At 39.9% G+C, this 20,503-nt stretch overlaps 1 protein-coding gene across 1 annotated transcript in view; it reads right to left on the bottom strand.

Annotated features, from left to right (window-relative positions):
* DNAH6 (dynein axonemal heavy chain 6) overlaps window positions 1-20,503 on the bottom strand; it is a 313,929-nt gene that overhangs the window by 232,659 nt on the left and 60,767 nt on the right. Inside the window, exons 13-15 of the mRNA XM_007970043.3 lie at window positions 16,446-16,597; window positions 7,950-8,102; window positions 3,707-3,958 (exon numbers count right to left, since the gene is read on the bottom strand). Coding sequence (XP_007968234.3) covers window positions 3,707-3,958; window positions 7,950-8,102; window positions 16,446-16,597 — 557 coding nt within the window. The remainder of the gene's footprint in view (window positions 1-3,706; window positions 3,959-7,949; window positions 8,103-16,445; window positions 16,598-20,503) is intronic.

Raw genomic sequence — 20,503 nt, 5'->3', positions numbered from 1 at the left:
ACTGTAGGCTATGGAAGCAATGATGGATTGCAGCATAGGGGCTAGCATGGTGCCTAAAGAACCAGGAAAGACCCTTAGTTAACAGCAACCGGGACAACCAGGTGCAGCCCAGCCAAACTGCACTGGAAGCTGCTATGGCCCAGAAGGTAGCATGAAGAACAGACGACCTGCCTCCCCCATCTATTCGCCACGAGGGAATGCAAGCTTCCCTTTATGGGGCAATAGGTAGGACGGGATGGTGGCATAGGTGGCCCAATAGGAAGTTTAGATTTTCAATTGAATTAAAATCTATTCAAAAGAGACCCAGGTAGAATGGAACAGACATTTCAAACTGAAATAAATTATTATTAATGGTCACATTTAGGTTTTCTCCTGAATTCCCCACAACAGCAGGGATGAGGGTCTTGATAGCAAGAGAGTATCATTTATGGAAATGATGAAGTTACAGTCCTTTGCCCAAGAGAATTAACTTCAAACTTTCTACAGAAAAAGCACTAGTTAGAATGAGCCCACGCTTTCATTTTGTGTATGTGTATCATGCTATTTAAAATGCATGATTTGCATGCAGATATTAATTGCAGCACTATCCACAATAGCAAAGACATGCAATCAATCTAAATGCCAATCAATATCAGATTCGATAAAAAGAATCTGGTACATATACACCATGGAACACTATGAAGCCATAAAAAAGAACAAGACTATGTCCTTTGCAGGAATACAGATGGAACTGGAGGCCATTATTCATAGCAAATTAATGCAGGAATATAAAACCAAGTATTGCATGTTCTCACTTATAAGTGAAAGCTAAATGATGAGAACACATGGATGCAAAAAGAGGAACAACAGACACTGGGGCCTACCTGAGAGTGGAGGTTGGGAGGAGGGAGAGGATCAGAAAAAAATATCTATTGTGTACTAGGCCTGTAACCTGGGTGACAAAATAACCTATGCAGCAAATCTCTGAGACATGAGTTTATCTATATAACAAACCTACACATGTATCCCTGAACCCAAAATAAAAGTTTTTTAAAAAATAAAAAATGCACGATTATACATCAAGCATGTGCTGGCACTTTTGCTTTCTCTAATGATCTATGCATACATAAATATTCATACTTTTTAACGGTATGCTGTGTATAGAATACAGTATATGGTACAGCAATTAACAGCAGACTATTAACCATTGACAGTAGACTGCTTAAGCTTGAATCCAAATTCCTCCATTTAGTAACTGTGTGACCCTCAGCAAATTACTTAACCCTGTACTCTAATTTCTTTTTCTGTAAAATGTGAATAATAAAACCCTAAAGTGTTCTGAGATTTAAATGAGTTAAAACATGAAAACATACACAAGAATATTTCTAGGACTATTACTCATCATTGCCCAAAATGGTAAATAATCCCAATTTCCATCACCCATGAAATGAATCATTGTAAAATACAATAAAATACTACATAGCAACAAACATGAATAAACTACATCCACAAATAGCAATATGGATAAATCTTAGAAACATACCAAAATAAAATAAAGGGCACACTGTGTGGTTCTAATTAATAGAAGTTCAAAAATAGGAAATTTATAGCATTCCTGCTCCAGATGGCCTGCCACTGCCAACACGCCTGCTGCAGGAGGGAGGCATGGCTAGGGCTGCACACTCCATGGAGCCAGTGGGAGTTAGGGACAAGTGGGAGCCTTGTCCCTTCCAAACTGGGGTGGGAGTTGCTCGGGTGCAGCTGTAGCCACTCAAACTGTTGCTGTAGACTCAGGCAGTCCTGTGCTCTTGGGGGCATGGGAAGGCCCCTCTGCCCTCGCAGGCTTGGAAGTGCCTGCTTCCGCTGCCTGGTCTCTCCCTGCTCTGATCTTGGAAGGGAGAGAGGCCAGGCAGTGAGAGAAGGCACTTCTTCGATCTTCTCTGATCTCGGAGCAGTCAGGGCCCAGCCCCATTGCCATGAACAGCAGCAGGAGGCAGACAGATTCCTGGATGGAAGGGGATAGGTCCCCGGTGAGGCCCCACATTGGTCTGAAGGCTGGGGGCTGGGCTGCCAGTCCCACAGACTGGAGTAGGAACTTGTGATGCTTTTTCCAGCCTGCCCATTATCCCCCATGGGCCCATCAGTGTACACTTCCTCCTCTCTGAGGTCCATAAAAGCCCTGGGCTCAGCCAGAGCTGAGCAGACAATGGGACAACCAGCAGCAGAGGGGAGCTACCCTCTCTGCTGAGAACTTCAGAGACCTGCAGAGATGTCATCGGGGCTACCAGTTGCAGAGAGTAGCAACCCACTTCAGGGCCTCCTGTCTGCTAGGAGCTGGGCATACATTGGGACAACCAGCTGCAGAGAGGAGCTATCCTGTCCAGGCCTTCTCTCTGCTCAGAGCTGCAGAGATGATGGGGCAACCTGCCTGCAGAGAGGAGCCACCCATTCCAGGGTCTCCTCTCTGCTGAGAGCTGAACACTCAATGGGATGACCTGCCTAGAGAGGAGATACCCACTGCGGATCTCCTCTGAGCTGTTCTACTGAATAAAGCTCCTCTTCATCTTGTTCACCCTCCACTTGTCTGCATACCTCATTCTTCTTAGATACAAGACAAGAACTCAGGCAAAGGTGCTACCGGCCACAGAGGTTTCCAGCCAGAAAAATGACACCCCAAAGATCCCATAACAAAAGGATTAGTAATTAGGAGGGGACACTAAGGGTATCATAATGCTTTACTGACATGAGTAGTGGATACATAGATGTGTTTATTTTCAGATAATTCATTGAGTGTACAGTAATTAGTTTTGTACACTTTTGTCTGTAAGAAAATACAAAAGTGCTTCAATACAAAAGTAAAAACAATGCCAAGTCCTTCGAACACTGGTTGACAAAGAGGAAGCACACAATGTGAGCTGTTTTTACATTTCCATGTTAATACATGTAAAGGTATACTGTAATCTTTAATGTCTGTACTATATTCTTTTGAGTCAGTGTACCCTATATCTTTTCTATTGTAAAAGTGGTACAAGGTAACTAAATATTCTTCCCTACGAATTATCAATGTATACTCTGTCTCTTCCTAAATGAGAATTTTCTAATATGCTAGCAAAGTTTATTTTCATTTTTTATTTAGCTTTTATTTTAAGTTCAGGGATATATGTGCAGGTTTGTTATACAGTTAAAATTGTGTCATGTGGGTTTGTTATATGAATTATTTCATCACCCAGGTATTACACAAACTTTAAAATTGTGACAATAGCTATAAAATGTGCTAACAAGTCGTTAAAACTCTTCAAAATAAAAAATACAAGTTAGGACTAGAATTTAATTGGCTAAATTCAGTTTTAATATTACATACATGCTTTGTGATAGTCTGAAATGTATTCACTACTTAAAGCGAGATTTTGAAACATTAATTTTTAAGTAGCAGCTCAAAGACGTTGTTGATTGGTTAGAACGAAACTACAAAAAACTAAAGCTACATCAGTTAAATGTGTTTTCTAAATGGTTTGAAGAGTAGTCTTAATTATTCTCACCACAAAAAATGATGTATATGAGGTGACAAACACATTAATTAGCTTAACACTTTCACAATGTATACATATATCGAAATATCACATTATATATTGTAAATATATAAAATTTTTATTTGTTGACTATAATAAACAAATGTAATAGTAAAACTTTGCATAGATTATTTTTACAAAATAATGATTTAACTTACCTGCGCTTGCAGTTTTACTTCATTCACTTCGTTGTTTAATTCTTCAATATCACTACCCAAATGCACACAAAATTGCTTAATGCTTGATTCTCTATCACCCACTGATTTATCAATGGCATTCCGAACAGCAACAATGGATGGCTTCATAGTTGCAAAAACAGCAAAGTCTTCAGGAGGTGTGGGTACCTGATATTGTTCAATAAGCTTGTACATTTGAGTCACTATATTCCCTTCATCTTCAAGGCTTTCAATCTAAATGGAAACATAGTTTGCTCATTAAATGTAGCAGAGTCCTAGTTCAGTTTTGAAGTTTGTTCTAATAGGAGACAGCTACTGTACAATATGAACATTTTATTAGTCTGTTCTGCTGCTGCTAATAAAGACATATCCAAGACTGGGTAATTTACAAAAGAAAGGTTTAATGGACTCACAGTTCCACATGGCTGGGGAGGACTCACAATCATGGCTAAAGACAAGGGAGAAGCAAAGGCATGTCTTACATGGCGGCAGGCAAGATAACTTGTGCAGGGGAACTCCCATTTATAAAAACCATCAGATCTCATGAGACTTATTCACTAACATGAGAACAGTATGGGGGAAACCACCCCCATGATTCAATTATCTCCACCCGGCCCCATCTTTGACATGTAGGAATTCAGTTCAAGGTGAGATTTGGGTGGAGATACAGGCAAACCATATCAAACATCAAACTGTGAATAGTCAGCACAGAAGGAGTGTATTATAATGTAACAGTCAAATTGGCTAAAGCCTGCTAGAAGACAGTCATTGCTATAATACAGGTAATCAGGTTAGGAGGTAAATTATTCAGAGCTGGGCTCTTATAAATGTTTCCTCTTTCTTTCTGTTTTGTTCTCTTGTTGTAGTAAACAGTGCCAATATTTAAAGTTTTCTAAGAAAACATGTGCTGTGCAGTTGTTCAGCTGTAGTATCTGAGCTTCCAGGCATGTGTGATGGGCAGTGATCATCCCAGAGCAGCCAGAGGGATCGACAAGCTGTGGACTTGGCTGCATAGGTTTAGAACCCAGATCTATGGTGAGATTCCCACTATCCCTTAATAAATTATTTTACCACAGCCCAATGACTACTAAACATCTTCACTTTGATTTCTTACTTTCAGTGGACAGTATTGCTTGTCTTTCCTAATTTTCTGGCAAGGGATCCCCCAGTTTTGGGAAAGTTCCTTACCCCCAGCTCTGCCACATGGTTATACAGGGAGGAGACATTTTCATACTACTTGGCCCAATTTCCTGGCCACAAGCTGAACCAAGGACCATCAAACTGTGATCTAAAGAACTTAGCTCAGTCTGACCTTTCTCTTGAACATAGGAAGAGTTAGGACTGAGGCCATTTACTTTCATGTGGAAACAGAACAGGTCATTAACATGAGAAGATAACCGCAGACAGGTTTTTAGAGAAATAGTTCTCAATCTTTAGCTTCCATTGCAATGACCTTGGAAAGCTTGTTAAAACAGATTGCTGAGCCCCTCCCAAGAGTGTCTGATTCAAAAGGTCTAGCAAGTCATAAAAACACTGTAGTCATGGAGGGTGGGTCCCAAGAATGAACATTTCTAACCCATTCTCAGGCGAACATTTCTAACCCATTCTGCTGCTGCTGATTTGGAGTCCCCATTTGGGAACCATGGTTCTGGAGGAGCAGAGATGAGAGAAAGAGAGAGGCCTTTTTGTAAAGGCCTGGCTCTAACCACACTTTAGGATTCTGAAAGATATTCCTGCAAACTTAGAATAAATATTTCCATTTTTCTAAGCTATTTATGTGAGTTTTTGTGACTTTCAACCAAAATTTCTAACACCTCAAACAAATTATGTATAGAACTAAGTCTCTCTACATCAAGATCTGTTCATCTTCCTCTATTTCCTCAATTTTGGGTGAGTATATATCCAGGTTTCTCTGGGAATGTCCTGGGTTTACACTTAGTCCTAGTACAATGATTAATAGTGTCTCTTTCACTCTCAGAAAAATGTACTGATCAGACAATGAATTATGTAGCCTACCCTCCCTATATTGGTATGAAATTGCTAAATACCCATTCCCTGCAGAATGATACCTATAAGTCACCTCATTTTCCTCTCACTGTCCCCTCATTCAGTTGCCCATCAAGTCCTTTCAATTCTACTTAACATCTTTGTAATTAATTTCTTGTCTCCTATCTTTGAAAATACTGCTTTAGCTACATAGAGTTCATCAACTTTCAACCAAACATTCTTTCTCCATAGCATATCAATTGCTAAATCCTGTTTTTGTCACGTTGCCTCCTGTCTTTGCACATAGCTTTCCCTCTCGCTGGAATGCCTACCTGAATGTTTCATGTATTTTATGACAGCTTAAATATGCCATCCTCCACACAGCCTTCTGTAACCCATAGGCAAGAATTACTACAAACTTCCCAGTGCTACAACAGTATCTTATCCTATGCCCATTGTATCAAAATCATCTGCTTGCATTCAAGACTCAACTTCTTTAAAGCAGGTTTATTCATTGTAATTTTTGCACCCTGCTAAGTGGTGTTCACTAAACTTGCTGACTGAATGAATGAAGATCCAGAAAAAGTTTCTGTGTGTGCAGAAAATCTCCCTAAAGGAAGTTGCTTTCCAAACACACCATCCAGCAAACACAGACAACTTCCTGGAGATAGGACACAGTCTATGTTTTCTGCATACTACATCAACTTGCTGTTCTGGAACCACAAGGTGATAGCAGCTGACCCTCTGCAGCCATTGATTATGATGTGACCCTACCTTCCTGACATAGTTTATAGAACAGCATAGGAGCTCTGAATCAATTTACTAGACCTTTAGAATCAATATTGAAAAAGAGAGATTATCTCTTTCTTGCCGACTGGCTAGACTTGCAAGCTATAGTTTGGGAGCTGCTGGTGGCCATGTTTACTGCTGTGGTAAGAAGCAGCAGAAGTAGCTGTCTGCAGAGGGAGAGAAGTGAAGCAGACCCTCAGAGAGATGCAGAGAGCAGAGATGGAAGAAAGGACTACCGGGGCTTCCTGTGACTGTCCTATTCCAGGTTCTGGTCAGTTCCTGAGCCTACTTACATTCTTGATTGGGAGTTCCATGAAGCACCCCTGAATCCTTAAGTGGGATCCCTATTTTGGCCTAAGCTTTCTCAAGTGGGTTTGGGTTATTTGTTTGAAGTGACTTAATGAATACAAACAATAATAAGTAATTCACATCTTTAGACTCCTGGGACAATTTATAAGCAAACCTGAGGAGAACCACGATCAACTGCCTTTTTGAGAAGGCATGATTTCTTGAAATGAGAAACACTGTTACTTTTGTAGTCATGTGAAATAGCATTTTTATTAATTTGGTTAATAATTTATATAACATTCATTCAGTTTACTTTTTTAATTGAAACATTTCTTCAATTTTCAGATATTTAATAAAATAATTTATCTATATTTTAAATGCCAACCTAATATGAATGAAAGTTTATGAAAAAAACCATTGGAGCCAAATGCTAGATTGCTTCCTACAGGGAAGAGGCTAAGAGGAGGAAACTAAGTTTCCAGAGAAAAAGAAGCAAAAGAGACAAAGGAGAGAGTGAGAGAGAGAGTGTGTGTATAAGAGAGAAAAACAGAGACCTGATTCCATCTGCATCACTTGAGTCCCCATATCCACTTTTTTCTCCCCACCTCCACCTCCCCACTTAAGCAGGTTTGTGTTGGGTTTCATTTTTAACAGTAAGTTTCATTCTTAACAGTAAGTTTCCTATTAAGCAGTCAGACTTCCATTATGATTAATATCTAGATTATAATGGTATTACCATTTACTAAAAATTGGAATTCCAATAAACTATGGTTGAGAACATTGGCTTTGCAGTCAAAGAGACTCAAATCTAAATTCTAACTCTTTCACATCCATACATGTCTGTGATCATGGATAACACATCCTGTTTTGGTTCCTGTTTCCTTATCTGCAGAATGAGGATAAACATCAACACTTCTTAGAGCTTTTGTGAGAATTAAAAACGTAATGCATGTAGAAAATGTAATATGATGCCTGACTGTAAGAGTCTGATAACTGTTAGCTGGCTTTATTCCTGTGATGTAGAACATCCACTTACTTTGAAAGTGTTTCTGATATTTTGACAGCTGTCTTTTGCCCTTTAGTCCTTCACTTTTTCTTGTACTATGTCTTCCTTCCTACTACAAGATCTGGAATATTGAGTTACATGAGATAATCAACTCACCCGTTCCTGAATTTCATCAAGAAATAATAAGCTATGAACATATTCTGTGGTAGTAGTTGGAACAAACTCAAGTTTATACTCTGCATCTTGTGCCTCAAAGATAATGGCATCCACTTTTTTCTTGCTTTGACGAGGAAGCATAAAATTTAGCACCTAAGAAAGAAAATAACATGTGAATTGCAAATAATTGAATATTTTCATTTTATTTTATATTTTAGACAAATCGTAATGGGACATCTGTTAAATCAGCGGGTATTGGAAGCAGCAGTGCATACAAAGAGACTTTTTTTCTCATTAAATCACTGCTAGTTAAATGTGAAAACAGGAAGGCCAGGTTTTGAAGATCATTTCTACAGCTTACCAAAAATTTTCCATAAATGCTCTAATATCTTGCAAGTATGCTTTCTGCTTCTTCATCCTATGTAGTGGACATTGTGCTGCCCTGTTCAGCATCAGTCCCACTCTTTTCATGTTGGGTGCTAGCCATGCAGTTTGGGGGAAACTGATCTCTCCTTCAGAAACAAATATGGAGTCTGACTGATCACTTGGCAAATAGGAGCATGGCTTTTTTGGCCAAAGTGATCAGATTAAGGTTGTATCAATCTATTTTCACACTACTATAAAGAACTGCCAGAGACTGGGTAATTTATAAAGGAAACAGGTTTAATTGACTCACAGTTCAGCATGGCTGGGGAGGCCTCAGGAAACTTATACTCATGGCAGAAGGTGAAGGGGAAGCAAGGCACCTTCTTCACAAGGTGGCAGGAAGGAGAAGTATGTGACAGTGCAGGAAAAACCATGATTTATAAAACCATCAGATCTTGTGAGAATTCACTTACTGTCAGGAGAACAGCATGGGGGAAACCACCCCCATAATCCAGTCACTTTCTGTCAGGTTCCTCCCTTAACACCTGGGGATTACCATTCAAGATGGGATTTGGGTGGGGATGCAAAGCTAAACCATATCATGTGTGAACCTCTGACTTTAGTTGATTCAATCAGATAAAGGCCCACACTTTTATTTATGGCTGAGAGAGATGTATACTCAGAACCCCAATCTTTCTCTTTCTCTCTCCATACAAACAAATAATTGGCTTGTGAAGCTTTTGACGATCATTTCACAAATGCCTTAGGATGAAGCCTGCACATAGGAGGTTCAGGAAAAAGAATGAAAGAATTGGTTCCTTGGTAACAACACTGAGCTACTAGATCATACCTCCTTGATATTGACCCAATCTCTGGACTTTTTAGATACATATGCCAATAACTCTTCTGATTGCTTAAGCCAGTTTGAGCTCAGTATTCTTGGGCTTACAGTAAATTTTTACCCAAATATTTCTTGAGCATACAGTAGCTAAAAAATGCTTGTTGAAATTGAATTAAATTTGCTCGTTATATAATAATTATATACACATAAATAAGTATATATATTTCTTTTTTTTTTTTTTTTTTTTTTTTACCAGATGAAGAAGTAAAACTCTAGAAGGAAGCCCAATACTATACAGTTAATTAATAACAGAACATATTAACACTCAGGTCTGCACTCTTTTATACAGTGCTCTATCTTCTATCATCTATCGGGGCCAGAAAATGTTTTCTATAAGGGCCAGATAGTAAAAATTTTAGATTTGCAGTCAATACAGTCTCTGTCACAACGACTAAACTTTGTCCTTCTAGGAAGAAAGCAGCCATAGATGATATGTAAATCATTGTCACGGCTGTGTTCCGATAAAACCATATACAAAACAAGAGGCAGGCTGGGTTGCCTTTGTGGGCTATAGTTTTCCAATCCCTGTTTTATATCATTGTCTCTCTGTGGGCATTGGGAAGATACAAGTATACTCTGGCTCCAAAGGAAGTTATTGTATTGGTTCTGAAACTTATTACAGAAATTTCCCTAGTTCTATAACTTACCAAAACATAATCAGACCTGCAGGGACAATTCCAGATCAGAAAATGATTTCCTAAACTTGATCTCGGTGGTCTAAAATCAACCATCACTGCCTCTGGGATATTAAGCTGTTACAGTAGTATCCTCTCTGCAGGTCTTGAAATGCTCCGACAATAGAAAATGGAGGAGGAGCAAGAGGCCAGTGTGAGTCCTGCAGTCCCCTCTATTATCTCATCTAAAAAGCTGATTCTGCTTGTGACAAAAAGACTATAGAGCTTTTCTTAGAAATTAAGGATGTCCAGAGGGCGGAGCAAGATGGCCAAATAGGAACAGCTCCAGTCTCCAACTCCCAGCGCGAGCGACACAGAAGACCGGTGATTTCTGCATTTTCAACTGAGGTACTGGGTTCATCTCACTGGGGAGTGCCAGACGATCGGTGCTGGTCAGCTGCTGCAGCCCGATCAGCGAGAGCTGAAGCAGGGCGAGGCATTGCCTCACCTGGAAAGCGCAAGGGGGAAAGGAATCCCTTTTCCTAGCCAGGGGAACTGAGACACACAACACCTGGAAAATCGGGTAACTCCCACCCCAATACTGCACTTTAAGCAAACAGGCACACCAGGAGATCATATCCCACACCTGGCCGGGAGGGTCCCACACCCACGGAGCCTCCCTCATTGCTAGCACAGCAGTCTGTGATCTACCGGCAAGGCAGCAGCGAGGCGGGGGGAGGGGCGCCCGCCATTGCTGAGGCTTAAGTAGGTAAACAAAGCTGCTGGGAAGCTCGAACTGGGTGGAGCTCACAGCAGCTAAAGGAAACCTGCCTGTCTCTGTAGACTCCACCTCTGGGGACACGGCACAGTAAACAATAACAACAGAAAGCTCTGCAGACGCAAATGACTCTGTCTGACAGCTTTGAAGAGAGCAGTGGATCTCCCAACACGGAGGTTGAGATCTGAGAAGGGACAGACGCCCTGCTCAAGTGGGTCCCTGACCCCTGAGTAGCCTAACTGGGAGACATCCCCCACTAGGGGCAGTCTGACACCCCACACCTCACAGGGTGGAGTACACCCCTGAGAGGAAGCTTCCAAAGCAAGAATCAGACAGGTACACTCGCTGTTCAGAAATATTCTATCTTCTGCAACCTCTGCTGCTGATACCCAGGCAAACAGGGTCTGGAGTGGACCTCAAGCAATCTCCAACAGACCTACAGCTGAGGGTCCTGACTGTTAGAAGGAAAACTATCAAACAGGAAGGACACCTACACCAAAACCCCATCAGTACATCACCATCATCAAAGACCAGAGGCAGATAAAACCACAAAGATGGGGAAAAAGCAGGGCAGAAAAGCTGGTAATTCAAAAAATAAGAGCGCATCTCCCCCGGCAAAGGAGCGCAGCTCATCGCCAGCAACGGATCAAAGCTGGACGGAGAATGACTTCGACGAGATGAGAGAAGAAGGCTTCAGTCCATCAAATTTCTCAGAGCTAAAGGAGGAATTATGTACCCAGCGCAAAGAAACTAAAAATCTTGAAAAAAAAGTGGAAGAATTGATGGCTAGAGTAATTAATGCAGAGAAGCTCATAAACAAAATGAAAGAGACGAAAACCATGACACGAGAAATACGTGACAAAAGCACAAGCTTCAGTAACCGATTCGATCAACTGGAAGAAAGAATGTCAGCGATGGAGGATCAAATGAATGAAATGAAGCGAGAAGAGAAACCAAAAGAAAAAAGAAGAAAAAGAAATGAACAAAGACTGCAAGAAGTATGGGATTATGTAAAAAGACCAAATCTACGTCTGATTGGGGTGCCTGAAAGTGAGGGGGAAAATGGAACCAAGTTGGAAAACACTCTTCAGGATATCATCCAGGAGAACTTCCCCAACCTAGTAGGGCAGGCCAACATTCAGATCCAGAAAATACAGAGAACGCCACAAAGATACTCCTCGAGAAGAGCAACTCCAAGACACATAATTGCCAGATTCACCAAAGTTGAAATGAAGGAAAAAATCTTAAGGGCAGCCAGAGAGAAAGGTCGGGTTACCCACAAAGGGAAGCCCATCAGACTAACAGCAGATCTCTCGGCAGAAACTCTTCAAGCCAGAAGAGAGTGGGGGCCAATATTCAACATTCTTAAAGAAAAGAATTTTAAACCCAGAATTTTATATCCAGCCAAACTAAGTTTCATAAGTGAAGGAGAAATAAAATCCTTTACAGATAAGCAAATGCTTAGAGATTTTGTCACCACTAGGCCTGCCTTACAAGAGACCCTGAAGGAAGCACTAAACATGGAAAGGAACAACCGGTACCAGCCATTGCAAAAACATGCCAAAATGTAAAGACCATCAAGGCTAGGAAGAAACTGCATCAACTAACGAGCAAAATAACCAGTTAATATCATAATGGCAGGATCAAGTTCACACATAACAATCTTAACCTTAAATGTAAATGGACTAAATGCTCCAATTAAAAGACACAGACTGGCAAACTGGATAAAGAGTCAAGACCCATCAGTCTGCTGTATTCAGGAGACCCATCTCACACGCAGAGACATACATAGGCTCAAAATAAAGGGATGGAGGAAGATTTACCAAGCAAATGGAGAACAAAAAAAAGCGGGGGTTGCAATACTAGTCCTAGTCTCATAAAACAGACTTTAAACCATCAAAGATCAAAAGAGACAAAGAAAGCCATTACATAATGGTAAAGGGATCAATTCAACAGGAAGAGATAACTATCCTAAATATATATGCACCCAATACAGGAGCACCCAGATTCATAAAGCAAGTCCTTAGAGACTTACAAAGAGACTTAGACTCCCATACAATAATCATGGGAGACTTCAACACTCCACTGTCAACATTAGACAGATCAACGAGACAGAAAGTTAACAAGGATATCCAGGAATTGAACTCATCTCTGCAGCAAGCAGACCTAATAGACATCTATAGAACTCTCCACCCCAAATCAACAGAATATACATTCTTCTCAGCACCACATCGTACTTACTCCAAAATTGACCACGTAATTGGAAGTAAAGCACTCCTCAGCAAATGTACAAGAACAGAAATTATAACAAACTGTCTCTCAGACCACAGTGCAATCAAACTAGAACTCAGGACTAAGAAACTCAATCAAAACCGCTCAACTACATGGAAACTGAACAACCTGCTCCTGAATGACTACTGGGTACATAACGAAATGAAGGCAGAAATAAAGATGTTCTTTGAAACCAATGAGAACAAAGATACAACATACCAGAATCTCTGGGACACATTTAAAGCAGTGTGTAGAGGGAAATTTATAGCACTAAATGCCCACAAGAGAAAGCAGGAAAGATCTAAAATGGACACTCTAACATCGCAATTAAAAGAACTAGAGAAGCAAGAGCAAACACATTCGAAAGCTAGCAGAAGGCAAGAAATAACTAAGATCAGAGCAGAACTGAAGGAGATAGAGACACAAAAAACCCTCCAAAAACTCAATGAATCCAGGAGTTGGTTTTTTGAAAAGATCAACAAAATTGACAGACCACTAGCAAGACTAATAAAGAAGAAAAGAGAGAAGAATCAAATCGATGCAATTAAAAATGATAAAGGGGATATCACCACCGACCCCACAGAAATACAAACTACCATCAGAGAATACTATAAACACCTCTACGCAAATAAACTGGAAAATCTAGAAGAAATGGATAATTTCCTGGACACTTACACTCTTCCAAGACTAAACCAGGAAGAAGTTGAATCCCTGAATAGACCAATAGCAGGCTCTGAAATTGAGGCAATAATTAATAGCCTACCAACCAAAAAAAGTCCAGGACCAGACGGATTCACAGCTGAATTCTACCAGCGGTACAAGGAGGAGCTGGTACCATTCCTTCTGAAACTATTCCAATCAATAGAAAAAGAGGGAATCCTCCCTAACTCATTTTATGAGGCCAACATCATCCTGATACCAAAGCCTGGCAGAGACACAACAAAAAAAGAGAATTTTAGACCAATATCCCTGATGAACATCGATGCAAAAATCCTCAATAAAATACTGGCAAACCGGATTCAGCAACACATCAAAAAGCTTATCCAGCATGATCAAGTGGGCTTCATCCCTGGGATGCAAGGCTGGTTCAACATTTGCAAATCAATAAACATAATCCAGCATATAAACAGAACCAAAGACAAGAACCACATGATTATCTCAATAGATGCAGAAAAGGCTTTTGACAAAATTCAACAGCCCTTCATGCTAAAAACGCTCAATAAATTCGGTATTGATGGAACGTACCTCAAAATCATAAGAGCTATTTATGACAAACCCACAGCCAATATCATACTGAATGGGCAAAAACTGGAAAAATTCCCTTTGAAAACTGGCACAAGACAGGGATGCCCTCTCTCACCACTCCTATTCAACATAGTGTTGGAAGTTCTGGCTAGGGCAATCAGGCAAGAGAAAGAAATCAAGGGGATTCAGTTAGGAAAAGAAGAAGTCAAATTGTCCCTGTTTGCAGATGACATGATTGTATATTTAGAAAATCCCATTGTCTCAGCCCAAAATCTCCTTAAGCTGATAAGCAACTTCAGCAAAGTCTCAGGATACAAAATTAATGTGCAAAAATCACAAGCATTCTTATACACCAGTAACAGTCAAACAGAGAGCCAAATCAGGAATGAACTTCCATTCACAATTGCTTCAAAGAGAATAAAATACCTAGGAATCCAACTTACAAGGGATGTAAAGGACCTCTTCAAGGAGAACTACAAACCACTGCTCAGTGAAATCAAAGAGGACACAAACAAATGGAAGAACATACCATGCTCATGGATAGGAAGAATCAATATCGTGAAAATGGCCATACTGCCCAAGGTAATTTATAGATTCAATGCCATCCCCATCAAGCTACCAATGAGCTTCTTCACAGAATTGGAAAAAACTGCTTTAAAGTTCATATGGAACCAAAAAAGAGCCCGCATCTCCAAGACAATCCTAAGTCAAAAGAACAAAGCTGGAGGCATCACGCTACCTGACTTCAAACTATACTACAAGGCTACAGTAACCAAAACAGCATGGTACTGGTACCAAAACAGAGATATAGACCAATGGAACAGAACAGAGTCCTCAGAAATAATACCACACATCTACAGCCATCTGATCTTTGACAAACCTGAGAGAAACAAGAAATGGGGAAAGGATTCCCTATTTAATAAATGGTGTTGGGAAAATTGGCTAGCCATAAGTAGAAAGCTGAAACTGGATCCTTTCCTTACTCCTTATACGAAAATTAATTCAAGATGGATTAGAGACTTAAATGTTAGACCTAATACCATAAAAATCCTAGAGGAAAACCTAGGTAGTACCATTCAGGACATAGGCATGGGCAAAGACTTCATGTCTAAAACACCAAAAGCAACGGCAGCAAAAGCCAAAATTGACAAATGGGATCTCATTAAACTAAAGAGCTTCTGCACAGCAAAAGAATCTACCATCAGAGTGAACAGGCAACCTACAGAATGGGAGAACATTTTTGCAATCTACTCATCTGACAAAGGGCTAATATCCAGAACCTACAAAGAACTCAAACAAATTTACAAGAAAAAACAAACAACCCCATCAAAAAGTGGGCAAAGGATATGAACATACATTTCTCAAAAGAGGACATTCATACAGCCAACAGACACATGAAAAAATGCTCATCATCACTGGCCATCAGAGAAATGCAAATCAAAACCACAGTGAGATACCATCTCACACCAGTTAGAATGGCGATCATTAAAAAGTCAGGAAACAACAGGTGCTGGAGAGGATGTGGAGAAATAGGAACACTTTTACACTGTTGGTGGGATTGTAAACTAGTTCAACCATTATGGAAAACAGTATGGCGATTCCTCAAGGATCTAGAACTTGATGTACCATATGACCCAGCCATCCCATTACTGGGTATATACCCAAAGGATTATAAATTATGCTGCTATAAAGACACATGCACACGTATGTTTATTGCAGGACTATTCACAATAGCAAAGACTTGGAATCAACCCAAATGTCCATCAGTGACAGACTGGATTAAGAAAATGTGGCACATATACACCATGGAATACTATGCAGCCATAAAAAAGGATGAGTTTGTGTCCTTTGTAGGGACATGGATGCAGCTGGAAACCATCATTCTTAGCAAACTATCACAAGAACAGAAAACCAAACACCGCATGTTCTCACTCATAGGTGGGAACTGAACAATGAGATCACTTGGACTCGGGAAGGGGAACATCACACACCAGGGCCTATCATGGGGAGGGGGGAGGGGGGAGGGATTGCATTGGGAGTTATGCCTGATGTAAATGACGAGTTGATGGGTGCAGTACACCAACATGGCACAAGTATACATATGTAACAAACCTGCACGTTGTGCACATGTACCCTACAACTTAAAGTATAATAATAATAAATAAATTAAAAAAAAAAAGAAATTAAGGATGTCCAATAGTATTATGTTAATTTATATATTTGCAATACTATAAAATAAATAATAATAGGTTTTTGTGCAGTAGAAAAATCATAAAATAATTGTAGAGTAATAATTAATTTTTTTCCTAGTTTATAGTTACCTCTAAGCATCGCAAAGGTGATGGAATTAATTTTTCTCTTAGCAGCCTAGTGTCAATGAGCAGCAATCCTACATTTCTGGTGGGTCTGAGAGCTACTGCGTCCTTGTGCTGTTTGTGGTATTTTTCCAGTTGTTGACTAAAAAAGTTAACGTCTACATAAAAAAATTCACATAAATCATAAAATATACCATATGGGATTTTAAAAGATCATTACAAAATGTATTAAAAATCATTGCATTGATACATTTACACATATATGTATAATGTTATTATCTGTAGTTAGAATATCTCATGTAACTTTAAAACACTAATTTGGATTGCTTTACAGGATTTTATTCTTGTGATAAAGAAACTAATATTTTATAATGTAAATATGTCTTCTGGCTCCTATGAAGAGATGACAGATGAAAATAATTTGCAAGTGCATTAGAGAATCTAGTCTGGAATTGACTAGATTTCAGAGCTAGGTTGGTTTCAAGTTGAGCTTAATCTAAATGTTCTCTCCCATGTGGTATCTCAAAGTAAAGCATTTTGAGAATATAAACAACAAATTTTGAAACATAAGAGATCACACATAGCTAAAATTATCTCTGTTCCTCTTTCCAACACATCTCTCTGCCATTCCTGCACCCTACATCATGGTCAAGGCCTTTATCAATTTGCATATGCTGTAGTTGCATTTTGATAATCTTCTTGCCTCTATTTTCTCCCTCATCCAATCCATCTGGAACCAATGGAAACCTGATTATCCTTGAATACACTCTCATCATACTATCAGACAAAAATAGCTCTCTCTCTAATGCATATACAATTCCAAACTTCTCTGCTTTCTTTCAAAATTCCGTACCTTCTGGGCCTCTAAAAATTTAGCTAATTTTATTTCTAATTACCTCCTATATTTGGGTCAAATTGATTTCCTTACTGTCTGCCCTTTTTCCTCTTTCCATAACCTTCCTCCACCACCCCAAAGAGAAAAGGGTACTGTTTCCTGCCTTTACTCATGCTATCTCTTCTCCTAATTATAAGGGGTAGTTTGATATAGTATAAAGAACACTCCAGAGAAAGTATTAGAAGACCTGAGCTCAGGTCTTTAACCCATGTGTGGCCTTGGGAAAGTCACTTAGTCTTTCTGGGCTTCAGCTACCTCATAATATAAAACAGAAATAGCAATTATCTCCCTTACTCACTTCAGAAGGTTTTGATTTGTGTATTTTTGAAAGTCGACTAAATTAATGTTACATGTTCTGATAAGTCCCATGGTAAGGATACTTGTATAATGCTGCATTGTTTAGTATTTTCCAAATTTATTTGAGCACCATCTTTTTTCATGGTATCATGTAATTATCCCTCAGAACAGTGCCAATGAACACAACTTTCAGAACCATTGATTTGGTCCAAAACTCTTATTTTATAGATAGAGAAATTGATATCAATTGAGGTTGTATGACTGGGCTATGGCCACATAGCCAAAAAGGAATAAAAGATTAAAGCCAGTAGTTGGGAAATACGATTTCTTTTTTCTTTCTTTTTTTTTTTTTTATTGAGATGGAGTCTTGCACTGTCCCCCAGGCTGGAGTGCAGTGGCCACGAGATCTTGGCTCACTGCAAGCTCAGCCTCCTGGGTTCACGCCATTCTCCTGTCTCAGCCCCCCGAGTAGCTGGGACTACAGGCGCCCACCATCATGCCTGGCTAATTTTTTTGTACTTTTAGTAGAGATGCGTTTTCACTATGTTAGCCAGGATGGTCTTGATACCCTGACCTCGTGATCCACTCACCTCGGCCTCCCAGAGTGCTGGGATTACAGGTGTGAGCCACCGCGGAGAGGCAATACGTAAAACGGTTAAGCAGACAAGCTTTCAAGTCAGAGAAATTAGATCTGAACTGCTCACTAGCTGTTTAATCTTGAAGTTGCCTTATTTCTATTGATCTGTTTTTTTTTTAATAAAATGGTAATACTAATACTCTCCTCAGAATTGAGAGGATTGGATGAAATGTCTAAATATTACTTAGAACAGTATCTACCATGCTGTAAGTGCTCAGTTAAGTGTAGACATTATTAGTAAATGCTGACATTTATAGGAATTTGGTGGTGAAATGTGGCTGCTTGTCAGGAAGCCAGAACCCATCTGCTGGTCGTTCTCTGAGGTGGGACAGGGAGCAGCCTGGTTAAAAGTTCAGTTAGACATTTATTAAGGATCTACAATATGTGCTAAGCAATGTTGTAGTCGTTTGAGGATATAAAATAACAGGTAAGGATGATATCCAAGGGCAAAGCCCATCTCTATAAGCCTCTGGCAAACAATTGGGTTTAGTGGGGGATTTAGGATGTATTGGGGGGTTCCAAACAGAGGAGGAGCACAGAGGTTAGGAGTCCAGGCCAAGGTACTCCAAAGTCGCAGCCATCAGAGTGTTGGGACTGGGAGACTTGGTTCCAGGATTGGGTTTCAAAGGCAGGACCAGCAAGACAAGGTAGGACTCGCTGAAGAGCAACCTGGGAGCCAGGGGACTGTACCCTGATGGGAACTTGCTGAAGGATCACAGTTATTCAATGTGAGGACTGTGGTAGCAGGAGGCTAGGAAGCCTTGGGCTCAGGATATGAGTAGAAGAGCTCAGGGATTAGAACTGGCTATTTTGATCAGGCCTCCTTCTTGTGCCAAAATTCCAGGCTCCATAGCCTGCTGCCACTGTGATGCCAGCACAGGAGGCATCATGTCCTCACGTCCCTGTCAGTGTGCTTCTGTTCAGCACACACTAAGTCTCCATGTGATCGTGTTGCCGAAGAACAGTGGAAGTAGGCTTGTCTAAATTTTGCTTTCTAAATTGGGGCCCCATGTTGGTCTAACAACTTAGTATCTTGAAAAAAAGGAGTCAGTTTCAGATTTTTAAAATTTAAGGGACATAACAATCAGATACAATGCCTGATCTTGGACTTGATTCCTGGCCAAATCAGCTGGAAGCTGCTTTACTTGGGGAATTTTGAATATGGAGTAAGTGAAGATATTAAGGAATTGCTATTTCGGTGGGGGGGAGGGGCGTGGGATGATACTATTTTCATTCTATAGAAACATGTTTTAGAGATGCCTATTGAATTATTTAACTTAAGAATGCAGTGTCTAATTTACTTTAAAATGCTTCAGCATAATAAAGAATAAGGAATTGAAAGAAAAACATAAAATACAAAAACAAAAAATTAGTGCTGGTTCATAGAGCAAAGTAACAAAGTAATTATATTTATATATAAGAAAATAAAGCGCCGGGCGCGGTGGCTCACGCCTGTAATCCCAGCACTTTGGGAGGCCGAGACGGGCGGATCACGAGGTCAGGAGATCGAGACCATCCTGGCTAACACGGTGAAACCCCGTCTCTACTAAAAATGCAAAAAATTAGCCGGGCGAGGTGGCGGGCGCCTGTAGTCCCAGCTACCCGGGAGGCTGAGGCAGGAGAATGGCGTGAACCCGGGAGGCGGAGCTTGCAGTGAGCCGAGATCGCGCCACCGCACTCCAGCCTGGGCGACTGAGCCAGACTCCGTCTCAAAAAAAAAAAAAAAAAAAAAAAAAGAAAATAAAGCTCATGAAACAAAAAATATGAAAGACATGCATGATGTTTTAAAATAGCAAACAAATATACGTATTTTTTATAATTTTCTGAGAACTTGCTTGCCTGAAATTGCACTTGGATATTACAGATCATCTTCCTTTGTTAAAGACAGTATTAGTGAAATAAAATAGTTTTCCCCAGGTCTGATTTCATGACTAAGAGTTGTTGATTCACACCCACCAGATCTTAATGTAGTCCCAGAAGAAAAAAGAATAAGTTACTGAGATAGAAAAACTTATGTAAACTTTATTTAATGGAATTGGTAGAGATATCCATTCCTTTCAACTCCTTCTCATATGCAGGTTATATATTCTTAGCACCGATACAACTTTAAACTAAATGATCAGCAATTAGGAAGGAATTGCTTTCCATAATATCCTGAAATAAAACAGTAATACTGAATAAGGAGAAAGGAAAAAAGTAATTCTATAGAAAATAACCTAGAAATGAATTAACTCT

This window comes from Chlorocebus sabaeus, chromosome 14 (genome assembly GCF_047675955.1).
Source record: "Chlorocebus sabaeus isolate Y175 chromosome 14, mChlSab1.0.hap1, whole genome shotgun sequence".
Classification (NCBI taxonomy): domain Eukaryota; kingdom Metazoa; phylum Chordata; class Mammalia; order Primates; family Cercopithecidae; genus Chlorocebus; species Chlorocebus sabaeus.
The sequence above is the reverse complement of the archived record's forward strand: the minus strand, read 5'-3'. Positions and strand labels throughout refer to the sequence as shown.